The sequence below is a fragment of the Phyllobates terribilis genome, unplaced genomic scaffold (genome assembly GCF_046119375.1).
Source record: "Phyllobates terribilis strain yellow unplaced genomic scaffold, ASM4611937v1 Scaffold_11__3_contigs__length_659146591, whole genome shotgun sequence".
In the NCBI taxonomy this organism is placed as follows: Eukaryota; Metazoa; Chordata; class Amphibia; order Anura; family Dendrobatidae; genus Phyllobates; species Phyllobates terribilis.
The window spans coordinates 111349100-111375913 of NW_027362771.1; the positions used below are offsets into that span (position 1 = coordinate 111349100).

Sequence of the window (26814 nt, forward strand, 5' to 3'; positions counted from 1 at the left end):
TAATCTATGTGTGATTCTCTATTCTTTCTGTTCTAAATTGTCGGGTACAGATGCTGAATTGCCGGCCGGCTTTCTTAAAGAGACGGTGCATGAAAACACTATTATTTTTTTAAATAAATCCTTTACACTAAATGACAAGTACAGTAAGCAACACTGTCACTGTACTTCATATATATGTGACTGACATGTTTCTATCTATCTAATCTATGTGTGAAGCTCTATTCTTTCTGTTATAAATTGTCGGGTACCGCTGCTGAATTGCCGGCCGGCTTTTTTAAAGAGACGGTGCACGAAAACACTAATATTTTTTTTAATAAATCCTTTACACTAAATGACAAGTACAGTAAGCAACACTGTCACTGTACTTCATATATATGTGACTGACATGTTTCTATCTATCTAATATATGTGTGATGCTCTATTCTTTCTGTTGTAAATTGTCGGGTACCGGTGTATGCCGCTGATGAATTGCCGGCTTTTCATGTCATTCTACATTATTCTTAGTTGTTTTACTTCATGTAGAATTAACCTACAAGGAAAGAAAGGGTTTATTTTCATTCCGATATTTGTGTCCCATTGACTTGCATTGGTTTCCGGTATCGGAATCGGCGATATCCGATGCTTTTTGGGTATCGGCCCGATCCAATCCGATACGATATTTCCTGATATCGGAAGGTATCGCTCAACACTAGTGATTAGACGACTTTATTCTTCGGGTCGGTGCGATTAGTGATGCCAGATATATATCGGGTTTTTATGTTTGGCAGTTGTCGCACACTAAAATATGCTTTATATTGTAAAAACAAGTTTTTGCATCGCCATATTTTTATAGCTATAATTTTATCATATTTCTGCCGACAGTCATGTGAGGGCTTGTGTTTTTGCAGGACAAGTTGACATTTTTATTGGTACTATTTTCGGGCAAATTATATTTTTTGATCGCTTTCTATTCTGTTTTTGGGTGTCAGAATGAACAAAAACCAGCAATTCAGGAATTGTTTTTTGGGGATTTTTTTATCGCGTTCTGCATGTGGTAAAATTGATAAGGCCGCTTTATTCTTCTGGTCAGTACGATTACAGCGATACCACATCTATATCTTTTTTTTTTTTTTTTTTTATGTTTTTTCACTGTTATACAAAAAAACTACCGTATTTTTTTGACTATTAGACGCACCGAACCATAAGACGCACCTAGGTTTTAGAGGAGGAATATAGAAAAAAATGTAAGCAAAAAATGTGGTCATGATGCACTGTTATGGGGGAGGGGGTCTGCTGCTAACACTGTTATAGGGGTAATATCCCCCAATTCTGTACTAATATCCCCCATCCTGGTATGCATGGTGCCCCTCATCCTGGTATGCTTGGCACCCGCCCTCATCCTGGTATGCTTGGCACCCCCCCTCATACCAGGATGAGGGGGGGGTGCCAAGCATACCAGGATGAGGGCGGGTGCCAAGCATACCAGGATGCTTGGCACGCCCCCTGATACTGGTATGTATGGCACCCCCCTCATCCTGGTATGCATGGCACCCCAACATTCCTCATCCTGGTATATATAGCACCCCTCATCCTGGTATGCATGGCACCCCCACATCTTGATATGTATGGCACCTCCATCCCCATAACACAAAAAAATAAACACTCCTACTCACCTTTCTTCCCTTTGTCCTCTGTTGCCAGCACTGAACTCCTTGTCACCGCCATGCGTGCTCACACAGGGAGATCAGCTGCTGGAATAGTCACTTCTCCCCACGCCGGGAATATTGGCGCGGGGAGCAGTGACTTCACTCTCCTTAATAGCGGGTGCATACTGTAGCCGTACCGCGACTCCCGCAGCTGCCGGGCAATCGCGTGTGCCCCGCTGTTAAAGAGCATGAATATTCACCCTCTCTCCACTCCCATGGGCGGGGAGAGGGGGTGAATATTCATGCTTTTTAGTAGCGGGCACAAATGACCACCGAGCACTGCAGGAGTCGCGGCTGCTGCAGACACTACGCCGTGATTAAGGAGAATGAATATTCACTGCTCCCCACGCCATTATTATTTTTGCATCGCTTTATTCTGAGAGCTGTAACTTTTTTATTTTTCCGCTGATGGAACTATATGGCAGCTTGTTTTTTTCAGGACAAGATGACATTTCAGCGATACCATTCTTATTTACATTTGTATTTTTGATTGTGTTTTATTCCACTTTTTGTTTGGCGGAATGATGATAAAGCATAGTTTTTTGCCTTGTTTTTCATTTTTTTTTTTTACCGTGTTCATTTAAGGGGTTAACTAGTGGGACAGTGTTATAGGTCTGGTTGTTCCGGATCCGGCGATACCAAATACATGTACTTTTTTTTTTTTTTTGTTACACAGATAAATGTATTTATTGGATTCATTTTTTTTTTTGTTCTTTATTCTATGATTTTTTTTTTTTTAAATATTTTTATCATTTTTATTAACATTTTTTTTTAACCTTATTACATTGTCCCAGTATGGGACATCAACTTTCCCTGCCCTGATCACTGATCAAATACTCTGCAGTGCAGATATCACATCACGTTGTGCTGATGGAGACAGGGAGCTCCACTCCCTGTGCGATGCCCTGTGATGTCGCTGTCACTATTGACAGCAGCATCACAAGGGTTAAACACCCGCAATCGGTGCTAGCACTGATCGTGGGCGTTGTTGCGGGGTGTCAGCTTTTACATAGAGCTGACACCCGCACACAATCGCGGCGGTGCTTGGCGTGAGCCCGTGCTATCACGGCGTCATATATACGGCGCTTTGCGGGAACGCAGCTCCTGCAGCGCCGTATATATACGGTGCATGTCGGGAAGGGATTAGAGTCTTTTTATAGGCACCTCATGCACATCACTGACAGCGTGGGAGAATTCTCCTGCGCATGCGGTGAGCGTGAGAGAATTCTCCTGCGCTCACAGCAAGCACAGGAGAATTCTCCCACGCTGTCAGTGACGTGCATGAGGTGAGTTGAGTTCATTGGACATGAACTCAGCTCATCTGGATGCCGTCACAGCCAGACATTGAGGAGCGGAAGCATACCTGCGCTTCTCAGTGTCTGCGGCATGGTAAGCTGGATGGCAGCTTTCGGCTGCGATCTAGCCTGTCATGTGAATGTAGCAGAGCTGGAGCCGTCCTGGGAACCATGGAAAGGTAAGGATGATGTTGGTTTATTATTTTACTTTTATTGCAGGAGATCGTTGGCTTCAGCTGGAATGGGCGTGATGGTAAGTATGGTTTAATTTAGAACAATAAAGAATTGTGTCTTTATTTCAATTAAAGGACTTTATTCTGGGTGTTTGTGTTTTTTTTTTTTACTTTGGCTATGGGGTTAGTAATGGGGGTGTCTTATGGACGCCTCTCCATTACTAACCTGGGCTTGATGTCAGTTGGCATTATAAGCTGACATCAACCCATGGCAGTGGGAAGAGCGAGGCTAAGTGCCAGAATTGGCGCATCCTATGGATGCGCCATTTCTGGGGCGGCTGACGGCTGGTGTTTCTAGCCTGGGAGGGGGCCAATATTCATGGCACCCTTCCTGGGCTATTAATATCAGCCCCCAGCTGTCTGCCTAGCCTTTGCTAGCTAGTAAAATAGGGGGGACCTCACGTCATTTTTTTGGGGGTCCCCCATTTTAATAGCTAGTAAAGGCTAGGTATTCCGCTGGGGGCTGATATTAGTAGCCTGGGAAGCTCCGTGGGTATTACCCCCTTCCCAGACTTCAAACATCTGCCCCAGCCGTCTGCTTAACCTCCGCTAGAGACTAAAATTACGGGGGAACCCCACGCCAATTTTTTTTTTAATAAATCCTTTATTTTAACACTAAATGACAAGTACAGTAATCAACACTATCACTGTACTTATTATATATGTGACTGACTTGTTTCTATGTAATTTATGTGTGATGCTCTATTCTTTCTGTTCTAAATTGTCTGGTACCGATGCTGAATTGCCGGCCGGCTTTTTTAAAGAGAGTGTCTTCTGAGTGTGTTCTATGTGTTTTTATTTGCCTGCCATTGGTTTTAACGGTGTTCGACAGTGTTCTAAGGTGTTCGACGAACAGTTCCACGAACATCCCGGTGTTCAACGAACCGAACCCGAACACTACGGGGGTGGCTCAACACTAATTTTAATATTAGAATCTCTCCTTGTTGCTAACACATAGCTAATTCGCCAATTGAATGCTCCACGATTTGCTTTGCTGACAAGTTGATGAGCAGCTCAGTCTTCAGCTGGAGCCTGCATGAAAAGAGCAGGAGGCTTGTAACCAGGAGCTGCACCTGATCTAGAAGCAGTTGACTGGTATGTGAGTGGGGTCACAGGAATACATTGGAGGAAATATCATTAGAGCGGAGATCTGCCTGGCGCTGCCTCGCTCAGTTAACCCCCTAACAGCAGGATCAGACTCATGCTGAGTTAGGCTACGTTTCCACGATCAGTGTTTGTTGAGTTTTTGACGCTGCAGAATTTCTGCACCTTAGTTTACTTGCGTTTTTTTCATTGTGTTTCTGTGCTTTTTTTTTACGCTGCACTTTTATCGTGTTTTTGATGCTGCGTTTTTTGTCATGCTTGGTGTGTCATGTTTTAAATAAAGCTGCTTTGTTTTTTAAACTTCCTGGTATTGGCATTCTTAGGAGTGGCTTACAAGTATTTTTGATGCGTTTACACTGCATAAATGCAGTAAAACACGTGTGTGTTTTTTAAATGCGGATTTTCTGCATCTAATGCGAGTCTATGGGGAAATTCCGCACTGAAAACTCTGCATACCCGCAAGAGAAATTGACATGCTGTGGATTGGAAAACACACTGCAGGTGAATTTATGCAGCGTAAAAAAGCACAGTGGACATGAGTTTTTTTTATAAATCCCATCCTATTTGCTGGTACTGTAAAATGCTGCGTTTTTGGTGTAGCTAAAATATGCAGCGTCAAAAATCTGATAAAAGCTCCTAGTGCTCATATAGCCTAAGGGCCTGTGCACACGTTGCAGACTTGTCTCTTTTTTTTCTGCACAGATTTGTCACAAAATCTGAATGAATTACTGATGACAGCAAAGTGAATGAGAACCCTGAAGTCACATGCACACTTTGCTTATTTTTGACTTGCAGATTTGGTGCAGATTTATATCTGCAGCATGTCAATTCTTGCAGCGTTTTTGCTGCAGAGTTCACTCATACTAATGAGTGGGGAAAAATCTGCACTAAAAACGCATTTCAAACAAGCGCATTTTTCTTGCCAAGAGATGCAGAAATTTCTGCACCAAATACTTTACGAGTGCACATACCCTTAAGTGCAGCAAGAGCAGCTAATTAGTAGCAGCTTCCTCTCCCTGCAACTTCTGTCAGCTCGAGCTGATGGGAAATAGCATAAGCTTTATATATAAGTATCTCTGATAAATTTAGTGCGCAACAGTGAAACATTCCCAACTCAACCACTAAATGTAGTGTCTCCTAGTACCCATGCCTGGTCCTTCTTTGAGTGCCTATGAGGCCTTGACCTCCTGTAAGTAATAAATTGTCCTCATATCTCTTCACCTTTTCTGTGTGTATCAGGGTAACCTTTACATTCCCTTCTGCATCTAGCTTGTATGGTCTATGCAAAAAAGGAGGCAAGGATTAAACCCCTCACAGGCTCCCTGTGTTAGGTCACAGGGGACCATTCACCTTCACTCAATGTCCTCCATAACCTGCAATAAAGATGAATACAGAACCCTCATCTGTTGGCCCCCCAGTCAGTCTACGAGTTCATTGAAATTTGCGTTGGAGTCATTCATAAGGAAGATTCACAGGCACAAAATGTCTTGTGGAAAATCTCCACATAAAATCCAGAAAGCCACAGGGAAATCCACCAAGTCACGCAGATTTTGGTGTGAAGTAGGCTATGTTCACATGTAGTGTAAATACAGCGTTTTTATGCGGAAAATCTGTGCAGTTTAAGGGCTCATGCAAACATTCATGCAAATCGGTTTGAGCACAGACCAGCCGCAGGTTTCCCGATCTGAGCTTGACAGCTTCATTTATTATTATCATCATTACTAAGCCATTTATTCCATGGCGCTTTACATGTGAAAAGGGGTATACATAATAAAAACCAAGTACAATAATCTCAAACACAAGTCGGCGACTGGTACAGGAGGAGAGAGGACCCTGCCCTCTAGGGCTCACAGTCTACAAGGGATAGGTGGGGGTAGAGGTGGTCATGCAGAGGTATGGTGGAGCGAGGGTTACTGCAGGTTGTAGGATTATCTGAAGAGGTGGGTCTTCATAGGCGAGAGTCTGATATGTTGGGGTAGAGAGTTCCAGATTGGGGGGGATGCACGGGAGAAATCTTGTATGTGATTGTAGGAATAGAAGATAAGAGGGGAGTAGATTAGGAGATCTCGTGAGGATCGGAGGTTGCGTGCAGGCAAGTACTGGGAGACTAGGTCACAGATGTATGGAGGAGACTGGTTGCGGATGACTTTGTATGCCATGGTTAGGGTTTTAAACTGGAGTCTCTGGGCGATGGAGAGCCAGTGAAGTCATTGACAGAGAGGAGAGGCCTAGGAGTAGTGAGCGGATAGGTGCATTAGTCGTGACAGCATATATATCTATAAGGCTACGGCCCCACTATCAGTATTTGGTCAGTATATTTTCCTCAGGAGTGGAAGCCAAAACCAGGTGAAGAACAATCAGAGAAAAGGTATAATAGAAGCAAGTGCACCAATTCTGCATTTATCACCCACTCCTAGTTGTGGCTCCCACTCCTGAGACAAAATACTGACCGAATACTGACCAAATACTGATAGTGGGGCCCTGGCCTAAGGAAGACTTGCTGTGGTAAATGGAACCATGAATATTGCTGTCTACCAAAAAATTCTGAAGGAGAATGTCTGGCCATCTGTTCTTGACTTCAAGTTGAAGCTCCGTTTTTTGGATCATTGTCCCACTGCACAACCCATCAGCTAGTCCATCTCTGAATGGAATTCAGATTCAAATTAAGATTTTGGAGTGGCCTAGTCAAAGTTCTGACCTTAATTCGATTGAGATGCTGTGGCATGACCTCAAAGGGGTTGTCCACTACTTTAGACTACCCCCCTCCCCAATGTATCCCTCCGGGGGCCCTAAGACTTTTTGCAAATACCTTCTGTTGCAGATAGCGCCGCTCACGGGCATTATCGGTGGCTGCTCACAGGCATCACGTGACCCCCGATGTCTTTTTCTTCCTGGTTCCACGCTCTGCCTCTCCCCATTCATTGGGAAAGCACGCGGGGACCCCAGCGCTGAGTCACGCCTCACTTATCGTGACGTCAGCGTGGGGTCACGTGATGCCTGTGAGTGGCCACCGATAGCGCCGCTCACCGGCATTACTGCAACGGAAGGTATTTACAAAAAGTCTTAGGGCCCCCGGGGGGAATACATTGGGTGGGAGGGGGGGTAGTCTAAAGTAGTGCACAACTTGTTTAAAAAGGCGGTTCATGTTCGGAATCCCTCCAATGTGGATGAATTACAACAACTTTGCAAAGATGAATGGCCAAAATTCCTCCAGAGTGTCATAAGAGATTCATTGCTAGTTATCGCAAACGCTTGATTGCAGTTGTTGCTGCTAACATTGGCGCAACCAGTTATTAGGTTTAGGGGGCAATCACTTTTTCACACAGGGCCTTAGGTTTGGATTTTTTTCCCTTAATAATAAAGACCTTCATTTAACCCCTTTTAAAGCCTGGGGCGTATTAGTACGCCCCAGGCCATCACCCCCGGTTCAGTGAGGGCTCCGGCGCTGAGCCCGCACTGAACTGAGCACATGTCAGCTGATTATTACAGCTGACGTGCTCGCAACAGCCGCGGGTGGAATCGCGATCCACCCGCGGCTGTTAACCAGCTGTTACCACTGTCAATCTTAGGTAACCATGGATACCTAAGGTCCTGCAATGCCTGCACATGAGGAAAGAGACATAGCGAATTAGAAAAACTATATTACATTTCTAATTTGAGGTATTTGCTAATATTATTATTATACCTACTGTATATTGGGATAGGATCTTGGAAATGGGAATACCCCTTTAAATGTGACACACATGCAAAAGAATAAGAAATCAGGAAGAGGGCAAACACTTTTTCACACCACTGTATGTCATATGTCAGGTTCTTGACTTTAATGCGGGTTCGCAAACCCAACCTGCAGCTTTCCATGCAGATGATGGCTGAATTATTCAGCCATGATCTGCCTCTAACAGCCCCGGGTGGAGCGGAGCTCTGCCCACAGCTGTTAACATGTTAAATGCCACTGTCAATCTCTGACAGTGACATTTAACATGCGCCGGTAGGGGGAGTGTCTTATTCCACGTGCCTGTGACATGATCACAGGGCGCGGATGAGTCACCTTGAAAGCCAGGGGTCTGCTGAAGACCTCCGTGCTTGTCATGACAATTCTCCTGTGAAAGCCGGCGTTCAGCTGGTGTTCATAGGAGACCGTGATTTTCGCTATGAATAGCAGTGAACCAGCACTGCTATGTAGTACAAGCGATTGGATGATCGCAGGGACTAACAAATAAAGAGGAAATTTTTTTTTTAAATGTGAAAAAACAAAACAAGTTCAAATAAACCCTCCTTTTGCCCCATTAAAAATTAAAAAACACATTTGGTATCTGTATTTGTAAAAGTCCAATCCATCAAAATATAAACTAAATTCATTTGATCGGCATAGCGAGAAAAAAAAAATCGAAACCCCAGAATTACTTTTTTTAAGCCGCCATAGCATTGCAATAAGAGGCTATCAATATTTGATCTTCCCCAAAATGGTTTATCAGTCAAAACATAGAGAGAGAGAGAAATTTGGACTACAGTTCGGTTGAACCTGTTCGGTTGTCCGTTCATCGTTTAGAGTGGGAGTTTTGTGGCAAGAGAAAGGAGATTGGAACAGACTGAGACAGATAAAGTTACAGAGACTCGGAGAGAAGGATAGTGCCTGCTCAGAGGACTGACCAGAGTGACCAAACGAGAATTATCCGGAAAAAGTACGCCTAGCAGCACTTCACCGAGTAGCTTACAGCTCTTAAATGTAACGGGCCAGGATGTTCCAGAGTGTGAGACACAGTGAGTGCCCCAAGCTGGAGTTCCCTAAGCGTCAGAGAGCTTGAAGCCAAGTCTGACCATATTGGCAAACCCGCTCTACGAGGAGATTTGGACGCGGAACTGTGGGAAGAGGAAATTACTACTGTGGTAATAAGCTGGGTGGTGGTGAAGGAAACGAGAGCAGTGGAGGCAGGATTGTGTGAGGCAAGAGGAAGTAACGAGACTGTGCATTAATATGCTCTGTATTGGTAAAGAAATGTTTGAGAAGTTGTGTACCTGCTATCCTGTGTAAATAGTTGCCATGCAATGGCTATTTAGCAAAACCTAGTTTAAGAACTGGTGGTCTCCTTTCATGAACTGGTTAACATCATGTCCTGGCAAACCAGCATCATCGGTTACATGCGGCCTGCACGGGCATAGTGCTCTCACAGCACAAGTCCACAGACCCAGCCAGAACCCCCCACTTTCATGTAGCGTGCCAGGGCGTAAGAGAGGAGTACCTCACCCAAGGCTACCACCCCGTGCCACGTTACACACATGCAGGGAGAGACATGTCACTCAGTTACTCACCCTCCCCATGTCCATTGCCGGCTTTCCACATCTGCTCTGGTCTCTATTTACTGGCCGCAGCAGTAACCTCACCACTACAGCGCACATCACCATTGCAGTTAATCACTAAGTTTCACATTTTTTGCCATCTACATCCTTTTAATACAATATTACTCATTAGTATTAATTTTATCATAAAGAGTGAAAATGTTATTTCATATGCATGTTTTAGTGTATATTTGAGACTGAACTTTTGGTCAGATAATATATTTGTAAAATACAGTAATGTGCATTTCAGAATATAGTATTCATACATGAGACTTAATTGAATTTATTTCTTTTTTTTTTTAGGCTATCTCTTTGTTTGAATTGCTGAGATACTGCATAGGCATTTGCCTGCAAATAGCAACACATCTGCGAATATCAGTCTTCCGAATCCCTCCTATGCCAGCTGCAGAGCAGGTTCAAAATCAAAACCATAGTGATTGACTGCTAAAACAAGTGGAGGAAAAGAAACATTGAGCAATTATTGCATGCTGAGTTTGTAGTTCTAAGCAGTAAAATAAGGAATGATTGAAATGCATATTAATTGTCTAATACCTTGACAAATAGTGCTCTTTAATTAAGCAAAAATTAATTTAAAGTTAATCTTTTTTGGGAAATATGCACAATTAGCTTTCCCACATCCATCTTAAACAATAGAGAAGATGGACATATTGTTAAAAAATAGTAAATACCTCTCTTGTTATGTTTAGATCGGTTGATTCAGGAGTGTGGCTTTTTGTTTGCCATTATTTTGGATATTGATGGCACTGTGTAAATCACAGAATACATTTTGTTTATGGATATAACTGTTGGTTATTGAAAAATATTCATAACCCTATACCAAAATCCATTTCAATGCACTATTTTGTTGAATCCAAATGGTCTTGCTCTTTATTCAGTTAATTGGTTTTAATATTTTTCCAGTCACCTGAAATGATTAAGTTTCTTCTCCTCCACATGTGCAGTTCTAAATCTTGGCATTTTATAGAGAGGGGGAATTTGTTTAAACCATTTTATTTATTTAGGAAGTGACATAATAAACAAAAAGTTCAGACAATTCTGAAAATTTCTTGTTCAAGGATTCCAGATTCCTATGCGTGACCCGAGTCTCTTCCGGACCAACAGATTTATTTTTTTTTAATAATAATCATAGTTCTGAAATAATTATACAGTATTAAACTGGAAAACGATCTTTTTATGAAACCTATTCGTGCTGTTCTTAACTGTGGGCTTTGTGGAGCTGAATAATTTATTTTCATTATAAAAGGAAAAGCAAAAAAAAAAGGTTCATTAGCCAGAATTATGTTTTTATGTTTAATAAATGTTTTATTAAATATGCTTTACTGTGTTTTGCTTCCAAGTGTGCACGAAAAGACTAACATTTTTATTATGCAATGTGTGATAGAATAATCCCAACCTGAGATTATTGAACAAAGTGGACATGCATTGTGTGTAAAAGTAATTTGCTCAATATTGTTTTTCACTCATGAGAGGCAAGGACACTATTTAGAATATTTGACGCTCCTTGCATGTTCACTAGGGTCAGTGGAATTATATTTAACCACAGACAAAACTGCTAAATTACCGGTAGTTGCAAATAAAGTCAGTCTGTAGAATATCAATAAATATCTAGTTAGATGTAGTAGATAAAATAAATAAATAGCTGGCGTCTCACAGAACATACATGGGTATAGACTACAGTAATGAAGTTCAGGGGTTTTATAAGATTAAAAAGAAAACGCTGTCTGACTTCTCTACCCCCCAGTAGACACAGTGCCACAGCACCTTTTACTTGAATATCAAACAAGCCAAGAGCATCACTGTTTATCTGGAAGAAAACAGACTTTATTACTCTCATAAAACCCTTTAACGTATATATTTGATTTAACGTACACATAACATTTCACTATTTAGTTACATAAACCAAACATAACTTTCTAAATCGTGCCTTAAAATGAAACTTTGTCTATTTGGTGGATAATTCTATATTATATGTTACATAGGTACAAGTTATTCCGTCAGGGATCCATCAGAATAACATTGACTGAAGAGACTTTCGAACACTTGCCATCTCTTGCTGTTGCTGGTAGAAGAAAAAGGACACTTATGTTAAACTATTTTTATACTTATATTTTCATAATAAAGCTTTATGGAGAAATCAGTATGAGCAATGTGTCATATCATAATAGATTATTTGACCTTGACTTACAGTGTCCATCAATATTTTTTTCTGTAGCATACCCATTTCCTTCTTGAGCTCATTTTGAGCACTGGTTAAGAGGTTTTCGTTGTTTTTTTCTAGTTCATGCATGCTCTATAAAAGAAAATACTGTTAATACATCTATACATTATGGGGCGGATTTGCTGTGAACTGCTTGGAAAATCTCTCGCAAGCATTAATCAGATACAAGTTTAGTTTTCCACAATTCAATTGACCCATTCAGGAACAATCCTGCATGAATTTAAAAAGTTACTTTCAAAATCACAATGTATAAAAAATGTACACATACATGTATTCAGTGGTGCCAATATAACTCCTATCCCTATGGTTCTATTGACTCTCCAGTTGCCACTGTTCTAATGCTCATTGTTGATCATGCACAGTGCAGTCTCAGGTGCCTACTTGCCAGTATAGCTGTAATCTCGGACATATCTGCAACTGAGTTGCTTCTGTGAGGAATGATGTCTGAGAAAGAGGCGGAGCCTTCTTTATTACAGTACAGAGAGCTCATACCAGGAAGCAGAAGTGGGTGTGTAGCTAAGAGAAGATGTACTGCAGGATGGGGCTCTGTATAGAGGGGCTGAGGGGAGAGCGATACTGCAGTATGGAGCATCTGAAAGGGGAGATACTCCAGCATGTTGTCGCCATGATAAAGGCCTTTCTGCAAATGCTGCATTCTGTAGTGCATTAGTATTATGACCTGGTGTCGGTAAATACAGCCGCCACTTTTTCAGTGATTTTTTTTTAACCTATTATACCTGTTCTTTGGTGGGATCTGATAAATTGAGGTATATAACAGACACAGAGAGGCCATTTTTAGGTTTCCATGTTCCATAGCAACCATCAGCACCCTACGATCGTCTTGTAGGGGTTTTCGGTGGCCTGACCAAGGAAGTGAGCTCGCTGTGTTAAATTATTCTCATGCCGTTGTCGTTATTGACAGTAGCATCTGAGGTAAAATGCTGAGACCCGAGCAAGCTCTGTCAGCAGGTTCAGGTTTTTGCTATGTAATCTGAGGACAGCATGAGGTAGAGGTTAAAACAGATTTCAACTATGTGTCACATGTCAGGCTGTGTGCTGTTGTTTACTTAAAATGAAGGTTTTATCATCTGGTGATTATCATTGCGGGTCCGACTCTGCCCCTCCAGTGATAAGCACCTCACTGTTAATAGACAATTTACATACTTTGTGTCAGAACCTCTGCAACCAGTAATCTAAGTGATACATCGTTGGATTCAGACTCTCTTGCTCTACATTATGCTGCTCTCTCTTTTTGCAATTTACTATAAATTTTTAGCTGTTTTTAACACTTTTTTTATACAGCCTAATGCATAGGTGACTGACCACCACTGCAGTGGTGAACATGCACAGTGCTTAAAAGTTGTTGTTTTTTTCTTTTGATCACTACTTTGAAGCTGGCTGGGATCGCTGGAGCGTGTTGTTATCTCCTAATCCTGACCAGCTTCAGTGCGGTGCTTACAAGATCGACCACCACCACTGCTGTCTGTCTTCTAGGAAACAAGTTGTGAACATAAGAAAAGTTAATATCTTAAGAATGGTAAAAATTTTAATTCAGCAGTAATTTGCAAAAGTGGTTGTTTTTACAAAGTCTATTCCAAAGCACTCATCTATGAAGATGGGAATAACCCTTTAATATGATTAAGTACTCGATACAGGCTGTCCCCTAATTATGAATGACCCCTTCTAGACATTAGATGTTAAAAACAAACAAAAAGCATATAATTTTTTTGTGCTCATATTTTTGCTCTAGCCAGAAGTCCACATTTCTGAATCTAAATTCTTTGTGCTAATAGTGTGCTCCAGAAACCAGGCCACATTTCAGCTTTTATTTTTTTTGTGCTAATTGTGTGGTCCCACCCAGCAGTTCACATTTCCACATGGGAGAGGGCTTGCACCAGCATTTCTACCTTAAACATTGATCAGAAACAGGTGGATAAGTGACATGTGTAGGCCTGGTGCTCTGAGAGCCCTGCCAAATTCAGGCAACACACACATGAAGGAGACTCAACTTGCAGTCCAAACATTTACAAAAATTAGGGGCAGACACCAGGAAAAGTGGAATCAATTGTCCCACGGTAGAAATTTTATAATGGTACAGCAGCAGTCGGGCATGGGCCATGCATGAGACAGGGTCTGGGCTCGAATTTACAGCTTTGAATTTCAGTTCAAATTAAGACTAGGTGGGTGAGGGATCGGTGTAGGCCTGCTGTCCTGGAAGCCCTGAAACCTCATGCAACAGCTCAAACTGCTTTTCTGCTCAGCCACACTCAGATGGCAGAAAAATAAGCTTCATAGACTACTATTGTTAGAAAAATGTAATGATAGTAACACATGTAGTTGACTGAAAGTAAATGCTGGTCTGGGAGCCCTACTGTTACAGGCAACACACATGAAGGAGACCCAACTTACATTTCCAAAAATTAGGGGCAGACACTACTAAAGTGGCATCAATTTCCCCAGAGTTAAAATAGTATATTGGGGCTCAGACACCCCTTCCACTACAGGCAACCCACCAGATGGAGACCCAACTTGGAGTCTCCACATTACAAAAAATTGTTAGTAACAGCAGCAGGAAGCAACAGAAGCCATGACAAAGGTGTCACAGACTGCAATAACTCAAGATCAATGCAGCACACTAAAAACTGCACCATTGTGTAGTCTGCGACCGGGGTGCAAAAGTCATTTGAGATCCATGACTTGTTCATCTTTATGAAAGTTAGGCTGTCTACACTTTCAGGGGACAGCCGGCTGCGCTTATCTGTCAGGACACCACTAGCAGCGCCGAAGACACGTTCCGAGAGAATGCTGGCTTCCGGGCAGCACAAAACCTCCAAGGCGTGACAGGCAAGCTCAGGCCACTCTTCCATTTTTGAAGACCAAAGTGCAAAAGGGTCCAACCCCCCCCCCCCCCCCATTCCCGATGGCATTGATATTGAGATACTCCTGCACCATCCTCTCCAGTCGTTCACTATGTGTCAGACTTGTGCTCTGTTCTGTTGGTGCACGGGCTGGTCTAAAAAATGTGTGCAATGACTCACAGAAATTGCTTCTGCCACTTAGGCTGCTGCTGATGTTTTTGTGCTGATGGCTCGACATTCCCGGGGTTGGAAGTCTAGAACTGCGATGCACACTGTGTGCCTCACTGATGTCTTGGCGAAAACCACCCTAAGATTGTCTACAAGTGTGTTTCGATACTCCAGCATGCGCGTCCCTTTCCGGGGAGGGAATGCATCTGTCAAAATTTTCTCTTGTACGGTGGATCTAACAGAGTGACAATCCAGTAGTCCGCACTATTTCTAATCCTAACCATACGGGTATCATTTTGCAGATAGTGCAGCAAGAAGGCGCTTGTGTGTCAGGCACTTCCATTAGGTCCAAGTCCATGGTTTGTTGGTGGTGGGGTAACACTCAAGCTTGCTTCCTCCGTCCCCTCCCGTCAACCATGGACAACACAGAGGGGATCATTATCCTCTTCATGTCCTGACAGTTGTGCGCCCATCACCTCTTCCTCCTCATCATCCTCCATTTGTTCCTCAGCTCCTGCACCTTCACTAACAGTTTGTCTGGTACCATGAGCCCCCCTCGATCACTGTAGTCCACCCTCCCATGGCACCCATTTGTCAAATTTTGTTTGAATGCAGATTGCACATTTTCTGTTAGTACAATAAACCTCATTTCAAGGCAGAAACATTACTGTGTCCAACAGTTATTACTTATATCAAACTGAAATAGTGTTGCAAAAACACCAATTTTTATAAAACATTAAGCTTAAGATTAATAGGGGTGCCCAAACTTTTTCATATAACTGTACATATGGATAGTCACTGTGAAAGATAAAACCAAAATTAGAACCAATTAAAAACAATATAGATGTATGTTGCAAGCAGGGAGTGATCAAAGAAAAAGAACAAAACTTAAATTCTCGTTCAATCCATTAGGATGTACCGTACCCAGATTCCAAATCCATCCTGACTCGAGTTGAGCTAAACGCTGACTTAATTTTCCTCCACGGATTCCGTACTTAAGTGAATTGATCCCTCTAATTTTTAATAGAGAACTGTCACAACCATGACATGACTTAAAATGTCGTGGTATTGTCCTGAGTGTGGAAGCGTCCACGCAATCGGTGGCTGCCAAGATGCCCAATACATGTTCCCTTACTCTCACTTTAAGTTGCCGCGTAGTTAAGCCAACATAGATCAATTCACAAGGACAAGTGTCATAGTAGATGACATAGCGTGAGGTACATGTGATACGGCTCCTGATTTCATATGTCTTAGTACCAGACGCATTAGTAAATGTATTCACTCTTTCCACATTGGGGCAGGTAACACATCGACCGCATGGAAAGCTTCCACACTCAGGACTAGAAGCACCCAGAATTGTAGTCGTGGATTCAGCATGATAGTGACTGTGTATTAGTTGGTCCCGTAAATTTTTGGAACGACGTACAGTGATAGATGGCCGATCAGGAAGAATTTTTTCCAGCGTGGGATCTGTCAATAAGATTGGCCATGCCTTAGTCAGGCATTCCCTCATACGTCCAAACTGTCCATGATAGTTTGTTATGAATCTCGCTTTTTCTTCCCTTTTGGGGCTTTTTTTTTTATATAATAATTCATGTCGAATGGAATATTTAGCACGATGATATGCTCTTTTCACCATGCATCTACTGTAACCCATCTCATAGAATCTATTTTTCAGGTCTTCAGCCTGTCTAGCAAATTCCATGTCGTAGGAACTGACCCTGGCTCGGTCAAATTGATCAGGTGTTTGGCTCAGGTGGTGCCGAACAGCGGGTAGAGAGTGATCAAAATTGGGACAATCAGGTTCAATCCATTCAGGATTTGCTATTTAAACGAACCAAAATATGGTGGAATAGAGCATTCTTACAGAGATACATTACTAACAAATTGATTCCAAGAGGGCTGAGAGTACGTGTTATTCCCACATTTGTGGTGGATGATAATGACTTTATCTCTGGTTGGGAGAATTTATGCAACACATGCTCCCTTGGACTCATGCAGTTACTTATAGAACATAACACTGACTATTCTGGCCCTGGATAATTCTATTGATGAAGCACAAAGCAAACTTAGATCTACATGCCCAAGTGAGAAACTTCAGATCTTTGATGCTCAAGTAGAGAAAAACCTAGATTCATGTGTCAACAAAATTCATGACACACAATCATTGAAAATGTCAAGAGACCAACGAGACTTTGCATCCAATACAGTACACTGTGTGCAGAATTATTAGGCAAGTTGTATTTTAGAGGATTATTTTTATTATTGATCAACAACTATGTTCTCAATCAACCGAAAAGACTCATAAATATCCAAGCTTAATATTTTTGGAAGTTGGAGTGTTTTTTTTTTTAGATTTGGCTATCTTAGGAGGATATCTGTTTGTGCAGGTAACTATTACTGTGCAGAATTATTAGGCAACTTAATAAAAACCAAATATAATCCCATCTCACTTGTTTATTTTCACCAGGTAAACCAATATCAGTGCACAAAATTTAGAAATAAACATTTCTGACATGCAAAAACAAAAACCAAAAAAATGAGTGATCAATATAGCCACCTTTCTTTATGATGACACTCAACAGCCTTCCATCCATAGATTCTGTCAGTTGCTTGATCTGTTTTCGATCAACATTGTGTGCAGCAGCCACCACAGCCTCCCAGACACTGTTCTGAGAGGTGTACTGTTTTCCCTCCCTGTAGATCTCACATTTTATGATGGACCACAGGTTCTCTATAGGTTTCAGATCAGGAGAACAAGGGGCCATGTCATTATTTTTTCTTCTTTTAGACCTTTACTGGCCAGCCACGCTGTGAAGTAGTTGGATGCATGTGATGGAGCATTGTCCTGCACGAAAATCATGCTTTTCTTGAACGATACCGACTTCTTCCTTACCACTGCTTGAAGAAGTTGTCTTCCAGAAACTGGCAGTAGGTCTGGGAGTTGAGCTTCACTCCATCCTCAACCCTAAAAGGTCCCACAAGTTTATCTTTGATGATACCAGCCCATACCAGTACCCCACCTCCACCTTGCTGGCGTCTGAGTCGGCGTGGAGCTCTCTGCCCTTTATTGATCAAGGCTTTGGCCCATCAAGAGTCACGCTCATTTCATCAGTCCATAAAACCTTTGAAAAATCAGTCTTAAGATATTTCTTGACAAATTCTTGACGTTTTATCTTATGTTTCTTGTTCAAAGGTGGTCGTTTTTCAGCCTTCCTTACCTTGGCCATGTCCCTGAGTATCGCACACCTTGTGCTTTTTGATACTCCAGTAACGTTGCAGCTCTGAAATATGGCAAAACTGGTGGCGAATGGCATCTTGGCAGCTTCACGCTTGATTTTCCTCAATTCATGGACAGTTATTTTGCGCCTTTTTTGGCCAACACGCTTCTTGCGACCCTGCTGGCAATTTGCCATGAAACGCTTGATTGTTCGGTGATCACGCTTCAAAAGTTTGAAAATTTAAGACTGCTGCATCCCTCTGCAAGACATTTCACAATTTTGGACTTTTCAGAGCCCGTCAAATCTCTCTTCTGACCCACTTTGCCAAAGGAAAGGAAGTTGCCTAATAATTAAGCACACCTTACATAGGGTGTTGATGTCATTAGTCAACACCCCTCCTCATTACAGAGATGCACATCACCAGATTTACTTAATTGGTAGTTGGCTCTCAAGCCTATGCAGCTTGGAGTAGGACAACATGTATAAAAAGTATCAAAGTGATCAAAATACGCATTTGCCTAATAATTCTGCAAGCGGTGTATATCATTGGAGGAAACTGACTACTCAACCTCCCTACACGCTTGTCCTTGTGGATTGATCTATGTTGGCCTAACTACGCGCCAACTTAAAGTGAGAGTAAGGGAACATGTATTGGGCATCTTGGCAGCCACCGATGGCGTGGACGCTTCCACACTCAGGACAATACCACGACATTTTAAGTCATGTCATGGTTGTGACAGTTCTCTATTAAAAATTAGAGGGATTAATTCACTTAAGTACGGAATCCGTGGAGGAAAATTAAGTCAGCGTTTAGCTCAACTCGAGTCAGGATGGATTTGGAATCTGGGTACGGTACATCCTAATGGATTGAACGAGAATTTAAGTTTTGTTCCTTTTCTTTGATCACTCCCTGCTTGCAAAATACATCTATATTGTTTTTAATTGGTTCTAATTTTGGTTCTATCTTTCACAGTGACTATCCATATGTATTTTGTTGTTAAATTCTCTTTGGATGGATGTGGTCTCGTTACACCTCTTCTGATGTCCCTTGTTTCCGACCATGGGTGGAGATGAAAATCTACTTGATCCTGGAATGATAATTGTCTCACTATGCACCGATTGGTTGTACGACTTGTTGATATCGTAATCATTTGCAGACATTTTTTGATATTTCGATTTCCCAGTGTAAACTTTCCCTATACCCGGGATGGTGCAGGGAGTGTCCGCGTCAGATCATGTACAGACTCAATCGGGGTCATGTCATGCTCGACGTGGACGCCTTCTGTCCATGATATAGGGTTTATATTTGTGGGCACGCACATTCTCCTTTATGTGGGTACTCACATACATGGTGTGTATTCTTCACGTCCATGTATTTATTGGACCTTATGGTTATTGCTCTGTATATCGACAATCCAGTATTGAGGACCTTATTGGTCCCGACCTATTTAAATATTTATTATATGTGAGATATTAATTATGTTTATAGGAGTGATGTCATTATAAATTATGTACATGTCGATTTTGGACTGTTATCTGTATGAAATTATTTTTTATTAACTAACATGTTGAGCATACTATGGTCCAATTTCTAATGCATGATCATGTAGGATTAGAACACTTTGGTAAATTGACCCTTAGACTTTAGCATTAATTATGTGGTAAATGCGACACGTCATATTAAGGGTTATGACATCTATATGTGCATACCGGATGATTTTGAGTACTGGGATACCGTGAGCGGTCATATAGGACCTGCACGCATGCGCGTCGCGGGCCTGTGGAGCGCCCCGTGGCCTTCAGCGTCTCCCTGCAAGGACCTGCGGAGTCACATGGGCCCATATGACCGCCGCATGATCCGCCGCATGACGCCGACTTCACGGGTCGACCCGGCAACTGTGACGCTACATGCGTCACTTATGGTCCTCCCATCTTCACCCATTGGCTGGGCTAATATTTAAATAGACACACCTCCTGAGATGATTTACGTCCCCTGAAGAAGGCAGTGCCGAAACGCGCGTTGGGGTGGACGCGTGGCCCCTCTGTGAGCTCCCACACCCTGTGGTCCTGTGTCTAGGTATGAATTATTTGCCTATTGATGTTTTTTTTGTGGTCAGTTGAATGCGTTACTACCTGATGATTACCAAATGCACCTACCATGAATGATCATTATTAAATCTCGTGGATACTTTAAATTCTATATATTTATATTTATTTGGACCCCATTATTATTGTGTGGGTCACTCAATATGAGTGCACATGGCCATTGAGCTATTGTGGGTTTCACAGAATGGACCCCATTTGTTCTGTATTATGATGGATTTTTTATAGTGTATGTGTCTGCACCATTTTTGTCAATTATCTGTATTGCATTTTGCATTGATATAATAAAAGTTGTTTTTTACATTGGAAAATACATTTTGGGTGTTTTGATCGTTCATGTTCTTCTATGAGTTTTCCATCTACCTTCGGCCTGAGACAGCTCATTGAGTCTCACGGCTTTCAGTATCGCCTCTGTGCTGACGACACACAGATATATTATCACCTTCACACATTAGATGATATCACCTTCTTACTAACCAGAATCCCACAATGTCTGTCCGCTATTTCATCTTTATTCTCTGCTAGATTTGTAAAACTTAACATGGATAAAACCGAATTCATCAACTTTCCACCATTTCATTAAACCCCCCCAACTGACCTATCCATCAAAGTTGATTTCAGCCCACTCTCCCCAGTCCTGCAAGCTTGACTCTGATCTGCCAATTCCAACTCAAAAATATCTCCCGGATCCGCACATTCCTCAACCATGAATCTGCAAAAACACATGCATGCCCTCATTATCTCCCGCCTCGACTACTACAACCTCCTGCTCTGTGGCCTCCCTTCTAACACTCTCGCACCCCTCCAATCTATCCTAAACTCTGCTGCCTGACTAATCTACCTGTCACCCCGCTATTCCCCGGCTTCTCCCCTCTTATCAATCCCTGCACTAGCTTCCCATTGCCCAGAGACTCCAGTTCAAAGCTCTAACTTTGGCATACAAAGCCATCCAAAACTGGTCTCCTCCATACATCTGTGACCTAGTCTTCCAGTACTTACCTGCACACAACGTCCGATCCTCACAAGATCTCCTTCTCTACTTCCCTCTTATCTCCTCTTCCCACAATCACATACAAGATTTCTCCCCTACTCTGTACCTCTCTACCTCAACATATCAAACTCTGGCCTACTGTGGAAACCTTCAAAAGGAACCTGAAGACCTACCTCTTCCAACAAGCGTACAACCTGCAGTATCCCTAGCTCCACAGCGGTCTGCACGACCAGCTCTACCCTCAGCTACTGTATCCTCACCCATCCCTTGTAGATTGTGAGCCCTTGCGGGAAGGGTCATCTCTCCTCCTGTACCAGTCGGTGACTTGTTTTTGTTCAAGATTATTGTACTTGTTTGCTATGTATAACTCTTTTCACATGTAAAGCACCATGAAATAAATGGCGCTATAATAAATAATAATTATGCTATTTGTACTGATGCCACTTTTCCTGGTGTCTGTCCCTTATTTGAACTGTTTTGGCAGCTTTTGGGCCCCCCTGAAGGTCTATGCGTTTGGTTTTGCCTCTCATTGAATTCAGTGGGGTTCGGATATGTTTGGCGAAGTCTGGAAGTAACCATAACTGAACCTTGAAAGATTGACTCATCTCTAGTCATAAGTTCCCGACAAAGGAAAGAATGGACTACATAGCAAGCAGAGGGGGGGGGGGGGGCATGGTTAAAAAAAATACTCATCACTCAGGCCGCCCCACTGCTTGCCATCTGGTCCTTTTACGATCCTTACAAGCTGCATCTCCAAGACTTCCGGCCCAGTCTGTCACTGCGTCATAAAGTCACGATCCTATGACACGCAGTAACCTCCAAGGTCTGAACGTGGCCAGAGGTCCTGGTCTATAGTGAAGAGGCCAGAGATGCAGCGCGCAACAGTAGAAAGAAGGGGACCGGATAGCGGTCAGCAAACTGCTGGGGCGATGAGTTTCAAGGTAAATTTTTTGGTTTTGTCTTTACCCCCACCCCACCTCCGGCCCTGTTCCAACTTACACACACACATATAATATATATATATATATATATATATATATATATCTACAGAGAAAGCAACTGGTTTGTAAATGTTTAAAGTTAAAGGGGTATCGGAAACTAAATTTTGTTTTACTTTAATGTCATAGTCTAATTTTTTTCTAATATACTCCAATTAAAAAGTCCTTACTATTCCATCACTACTCCTAACTGCTTTATTTTTTTCCTACTACTTCCATTTTGATGACGCTTAATTTTAGAATCCCAGTGCTGTAATATTCAAATGAATCATCATCAGGGGGCAGAGGCTGTGGTCACTGCCATGGCCTCGGTCCCCTCCCTGAATTAAAGCGTCATCAGTGACCTCCGTTTTAGGGGCTCGGCTAGTCCCTGCTCTACTGAGCATGCGTCAGATGTCAATTCTGACAAATGCTCAGTAAGATCTTGTCATTGAGCACTATTCTTCAGTCCAAAGTGACAATGCGCTCTCTCACCGGCTCTGATCAGACGTGACAAGCCGGCAACAGAGCGCACGGTCATTGCACATTGTAAGAAGAGAACAAGTGAGGAGAAACCAGCACCACCCCGCAAGTGACGGGGCGGCGCTTATCTAATTAAAGCATATTAGAAAAATGATTAGAGTATGACATCAAATAGAAAGAGATTTAGGAGTAAAATAAAATTTTGTTTCTGACCAGCCCCATAATAGAAGAGATTGCTATAATATTGGATGATATTCAAATGTGATGTGTTGTAAATACTTTCAGATATCAAACTGTTAATTTTCAATAAGGTATAATGTCTAATAAATAATCCAATTGTAAATTACCTTTACAAACTGTTCATAGAGTTGCTTGATTGCTTTCAGTCTCTGGTTCTGAACTATTCTGGCCTGTTGAAAAAGTTTCTGTTGCTGACGGAACATATTCTAGTTCGTGAAAGGAAATGAAGCTTTTAGGTTGTGTGAATCTAAGTTCAGATGAGCATATTTATATTTTAATTTTTACATATTTACATTCTAATATTTTATATTCAGTATGATCTCTGTGTGCACGGACCAACTGTAAGTCAATCGCACAATTCTAACAAACATTTTATGCTGAAATTAATGAAAAGATTGGATAGAAAGATCAAAGAAAGTGGCACTATATCTATATAATAATGAAATATTCATATATAAATCTTATGACAACCTACTTAACAGCGTGTAAGTAGAGTACCAATATATGCGTATATTAGTCGATGATTATATTAATTTATAAATAGTAGCTGGAACATGGTTATACATCTAACTAGAGAGACATATGTAGAAATAGACCATATTAATAGATGGTGATATAGTCCCGTATTGTACAAATATGCTCCAATAATCAAATCTGAAGTATAAATAACTATAGAAGGAAATGCAATTATGAAACAACTTTACATTACATGTCTCAAGCTGTCATAACAATAGCCTGAAAATAACCATTTATACATTAATACACAAGGATAATATAACCAGGTGACATGATGGGGGAAGAAAAATAAATTTACTGGGTCCTGCCCAATGGCACTCCATTTATAGATGTTTGAACCTGATTACTCATTTGCAGCTTTTCAAAAATGTAGAAAAATTTTGCACAATTGTTTTCCAATCCCCAACACAATGATTTTATGTACACCAAAAACTTTTGCAAAACGTGACTCTTTATGCTAAAAGGTTGCAAAAATGGTAACGGACAAAAATAAAGACCATTTTTTACTTTGCGCAAAATTCATGAACTATGTACACCTTTATGAAGAATTTGGCGCAAAAAAAACAGCAACGAATACGACCAATCAAAAAAAGTGACAAAATACCCCACGAAAACAGGAACTGGGATGCAGAAAAATACAAGTAGGGGCTCTAGACGGATGAGTGCAAATGTGAAATATTTGGCTGTAAAAGGAGGCACTTGGTTTACTGAAGGGCGGAAGAGCGGTACAATAATGGGTGTCTGCAGACAACAGAGAGACATTATTGAGGTTCCTTGCAAATTTGTGGCTGCATTTTAGCAAATGGAGATGGGGATTTGGTCAAGATAATTACTGTTCTCCATGCTGAAAAATACAGGATCAAATCCCACCAAGGACAACATCTGCAAAGACAAATAGGGAGTTTAGATTGTGAGCAACAATGGGGACAGTGATGATGTCTGTAGAACGTTGTGGAATATGCTGGTTCTACATAAGAAAAGCATAATAAACAGGCAGACATCATCAAGGAGGCGTCTGATTGGCTCCAGGTTTATTCTGCAGCAAGACAATGACCCCAAACATACAACCAATGTCATTAAAAACTAGCTTCAGAGTACAGAAGAATAAGAAGTCCTGGAAGGGATGATATGGACCCCACAGAGCCCTGTTTTCAACATCATTGAAGTGGTCTGGGATTACATTACGTTTTGAAGTCTAAGTGTGGTCACAACAGATATTGGTTTGATTTATATTTTTCTGTTCATTCAGTTTCCATTTTGTTAATTGATATAAATACGTTTTGACACTTCTATGTTTGAAAGCATTCTTATTTTGCAATATTTTTTCCATAGCAGCCTAAAACTTTTGCACAGTACTATATACAATTCAAAAATTGTATTACCGTTACTTTTTCTTCTTGTTCTTCTGCTTTTTGCATGTCATCTTCCCATTGCTGAAATAAAGTCTTAAACTGTTGAGAATACTCATCGCTCATCTTCTGTCTGTAATAAAACATCAGTTTAAAATTTTACTTGATCTGCAGTCATTAGTAGCTAGTAAAAATGTATTTATATTAGGCTGTATAAGGGATATTAATCCCTTACTTCCCAGTAATATTACACGCTGTAAGGTTCCTGTAATTCTTGTAAATCACCATATTATTCCAGCACGGTAATTGTGTAGGAACAGGGGCACTGCTCAACTAAAAGTAGGTATGCTGCTGTTTGCATTACTGTAATTTGGTTGGCTATCACCAAGCAGATGGACATTTCTAACTTTTCTATGGGAACCTATGAATTTTTGTTATGCCACTTGCTCCATGCCCATTTTTTTCCTCCATATCATAGCACTAGTATCTGTCTGAAGAGTTTTTAACCCCTTTACGAGCTTGGACATATAGGTACGTCCAAGGTCGTCTCCCTCACTTTGATGCGGGCTCCGGCACTGAGCCCGCAAATTTCACGGCACATGACAGCTGATCTGATCAGCTGTCAAGTGCCCCTAACAGTCGCAGGTGGAAGCACGTCATAAGACCCGACCATCGGCACGCCCGTCACATGTTCGCGGACCACCTACGGGTTAGCATGACAACCCAAGGTCTTCAGGAAACCCCTGTGGTTGTCAGCCGATTTGCTATGAGTGCTGCCCAGCGGTCAGCGTTCATTGCAGATGAGCATTTTTGCTGAAGCCCTGCTATGTGTAACACAAGCGATTGGATGATCGCAGCTTCTAGTCTTCCATGGAGACTATTGAAGCCAATGAAAACTAAAAAAAAAAAAAAATGTTTTTTAAAATATAAAAAAAAGTTCAAATCATTCCCCTTTTGCCCCATTCAGAATAAAAAATAAAAAAAAATTCAAAAAGACATATTTGGTTTCATCTTCTGATCTATCAATATATAAAAATAATTAATCCAATCTGTAAACGGCGTAACGAGAAAAATAATCTAAACGCCAGAATTACGTTTTTTTGGTCGCCGCAACATTGTATTAAAATGCAATAAAGGGCGATTAAAACATAGTATCTATCCCAAAATGATATCAATAAAAACGGCAGCTCGGCTTGCAAAAAATAAGCTCTCATCCAGCCCCAGATCCCGAAAAATGGAGACGCTGCAGGTATCGGAAAATGGCGCCATTTTTTTTTTTTATTTTATTTTTTTACAAACTTAGGATTTAATTTTTCACTACTTAAATAAAAAATAACCTATACATGTTTGGTATCTAAGAACTCGGAATGACCTGGAGAATAAGAATGGCAGGTCAGTTTTAGCATTTAATGAACATGGTAAGAAGAAAAAAAAAACAATTGTGGAATTGCACTTTTTTTTTACAATTTCATCACACATGGAATTTTTTTCCCGTTTTCCAGTACACTATGTGGTAAAACCAATGGTGTCGTTCAAAAGTACAACTCGTTCCACAAAAAACAATCCCTCACATGGCCATATTGACGGAAAATTAAAAAAGTTATGGCTCTGGGAAGAAGAGGAGCAAAAAACGAAAACTGAAAAACCCAAGGTGGTAAATGGGTTAAGATAGGTTACAAAAACAGTACTTGCATAGTAATTTACCTCTGATCTTGTTGTGTTTTCCAAACATTTTCAATCTTCTGATTACTGGTTTTTAAGGATGCCTTTGTATACATTTCCAACCTCTTGCGTTTTGCTAATAGAGCCTTGCTAATGTCCGCTGTGTTTGAAAGATTGGTAAAAGTTAACAATTGTTATCAATGAGAACAATCCCTTTAACTTATATGTATTTCCAGGGTAGGTCATCATGGGTGCTGTTGCAGATCATGCTGTAAAGACCCCTGCCAATTATGAAAGGTTTCAAAGGAAATAAATAAAACTGATTAATCAAATTGCAAAGCTAAGATATTGCT

General features: G+C 41.3%; 2 protein-coding genes across 5 annotated transcripts in view; one reads left to right on the forward strand and one right to left on the reverse strand.

Annotated features, from left to right (window-relative positions):
- Nucleotides 1-11812, forward strand: part of CHPT1 (choline phosphotransferase 1) — a 58722-nt gene extending 46910 nt beyond the window's left edge. The window contains exons 8-9 of the mRNA XM_073651507.1: nucleotides 9958-10068; nucleotides 11655-11812. Coding sequence (XP_073507608.1) covers nucleotides 9958-10068; nucleotides 11655-11699 — 156 coding nt within the window. The 3' untranslated portion in view covers nucleotides 11700-11812. The remainder of the gene's footprint in view (nucleotides 1-9957; nucleotides 10069-11654) is intronic.
- The window catches only part of SYCP3 (synaptonemal complex protein 3), a 49898-nt gene continuing 34738 nt past the window's right edge, over nucleotides 11655-26814 (reverse strand). For 2 of the 4 annotated variants that reach the window (XM_073651508.1, XM_073651509.1), the window contains exons 5-9: nucleotides 26504-26621; nucleotides 24833-24932; nucleotides 23042-23140; nucleotides 11861-11965; nucleotides 11655-11734 (exon numbers count right to left, since the gene is read on the reverse strand). In XM_073651508.1, coding sequence (XP_073507609.1) covers nucleotides 11681-11734; nucleotides 11861-11965; nucleotides 23042-23140; nucleotides 24833-24932; nucleotides 26504-26621 — 476 coding nt within the window. In that variant the 3' untranslated portion in view covers nucleotides 11655-11680. The remainder of the gene's footprint in view (nucleotides 11735-11860; nucleotides 11966-23041; nucleotides 23141-24832; nucleotides 24933-26503; nucleotides 26622-26814) is intronic. The other 2 variants (XM_073651510.1, XM_073651511.1) reach the window with 2 other exon arrangements.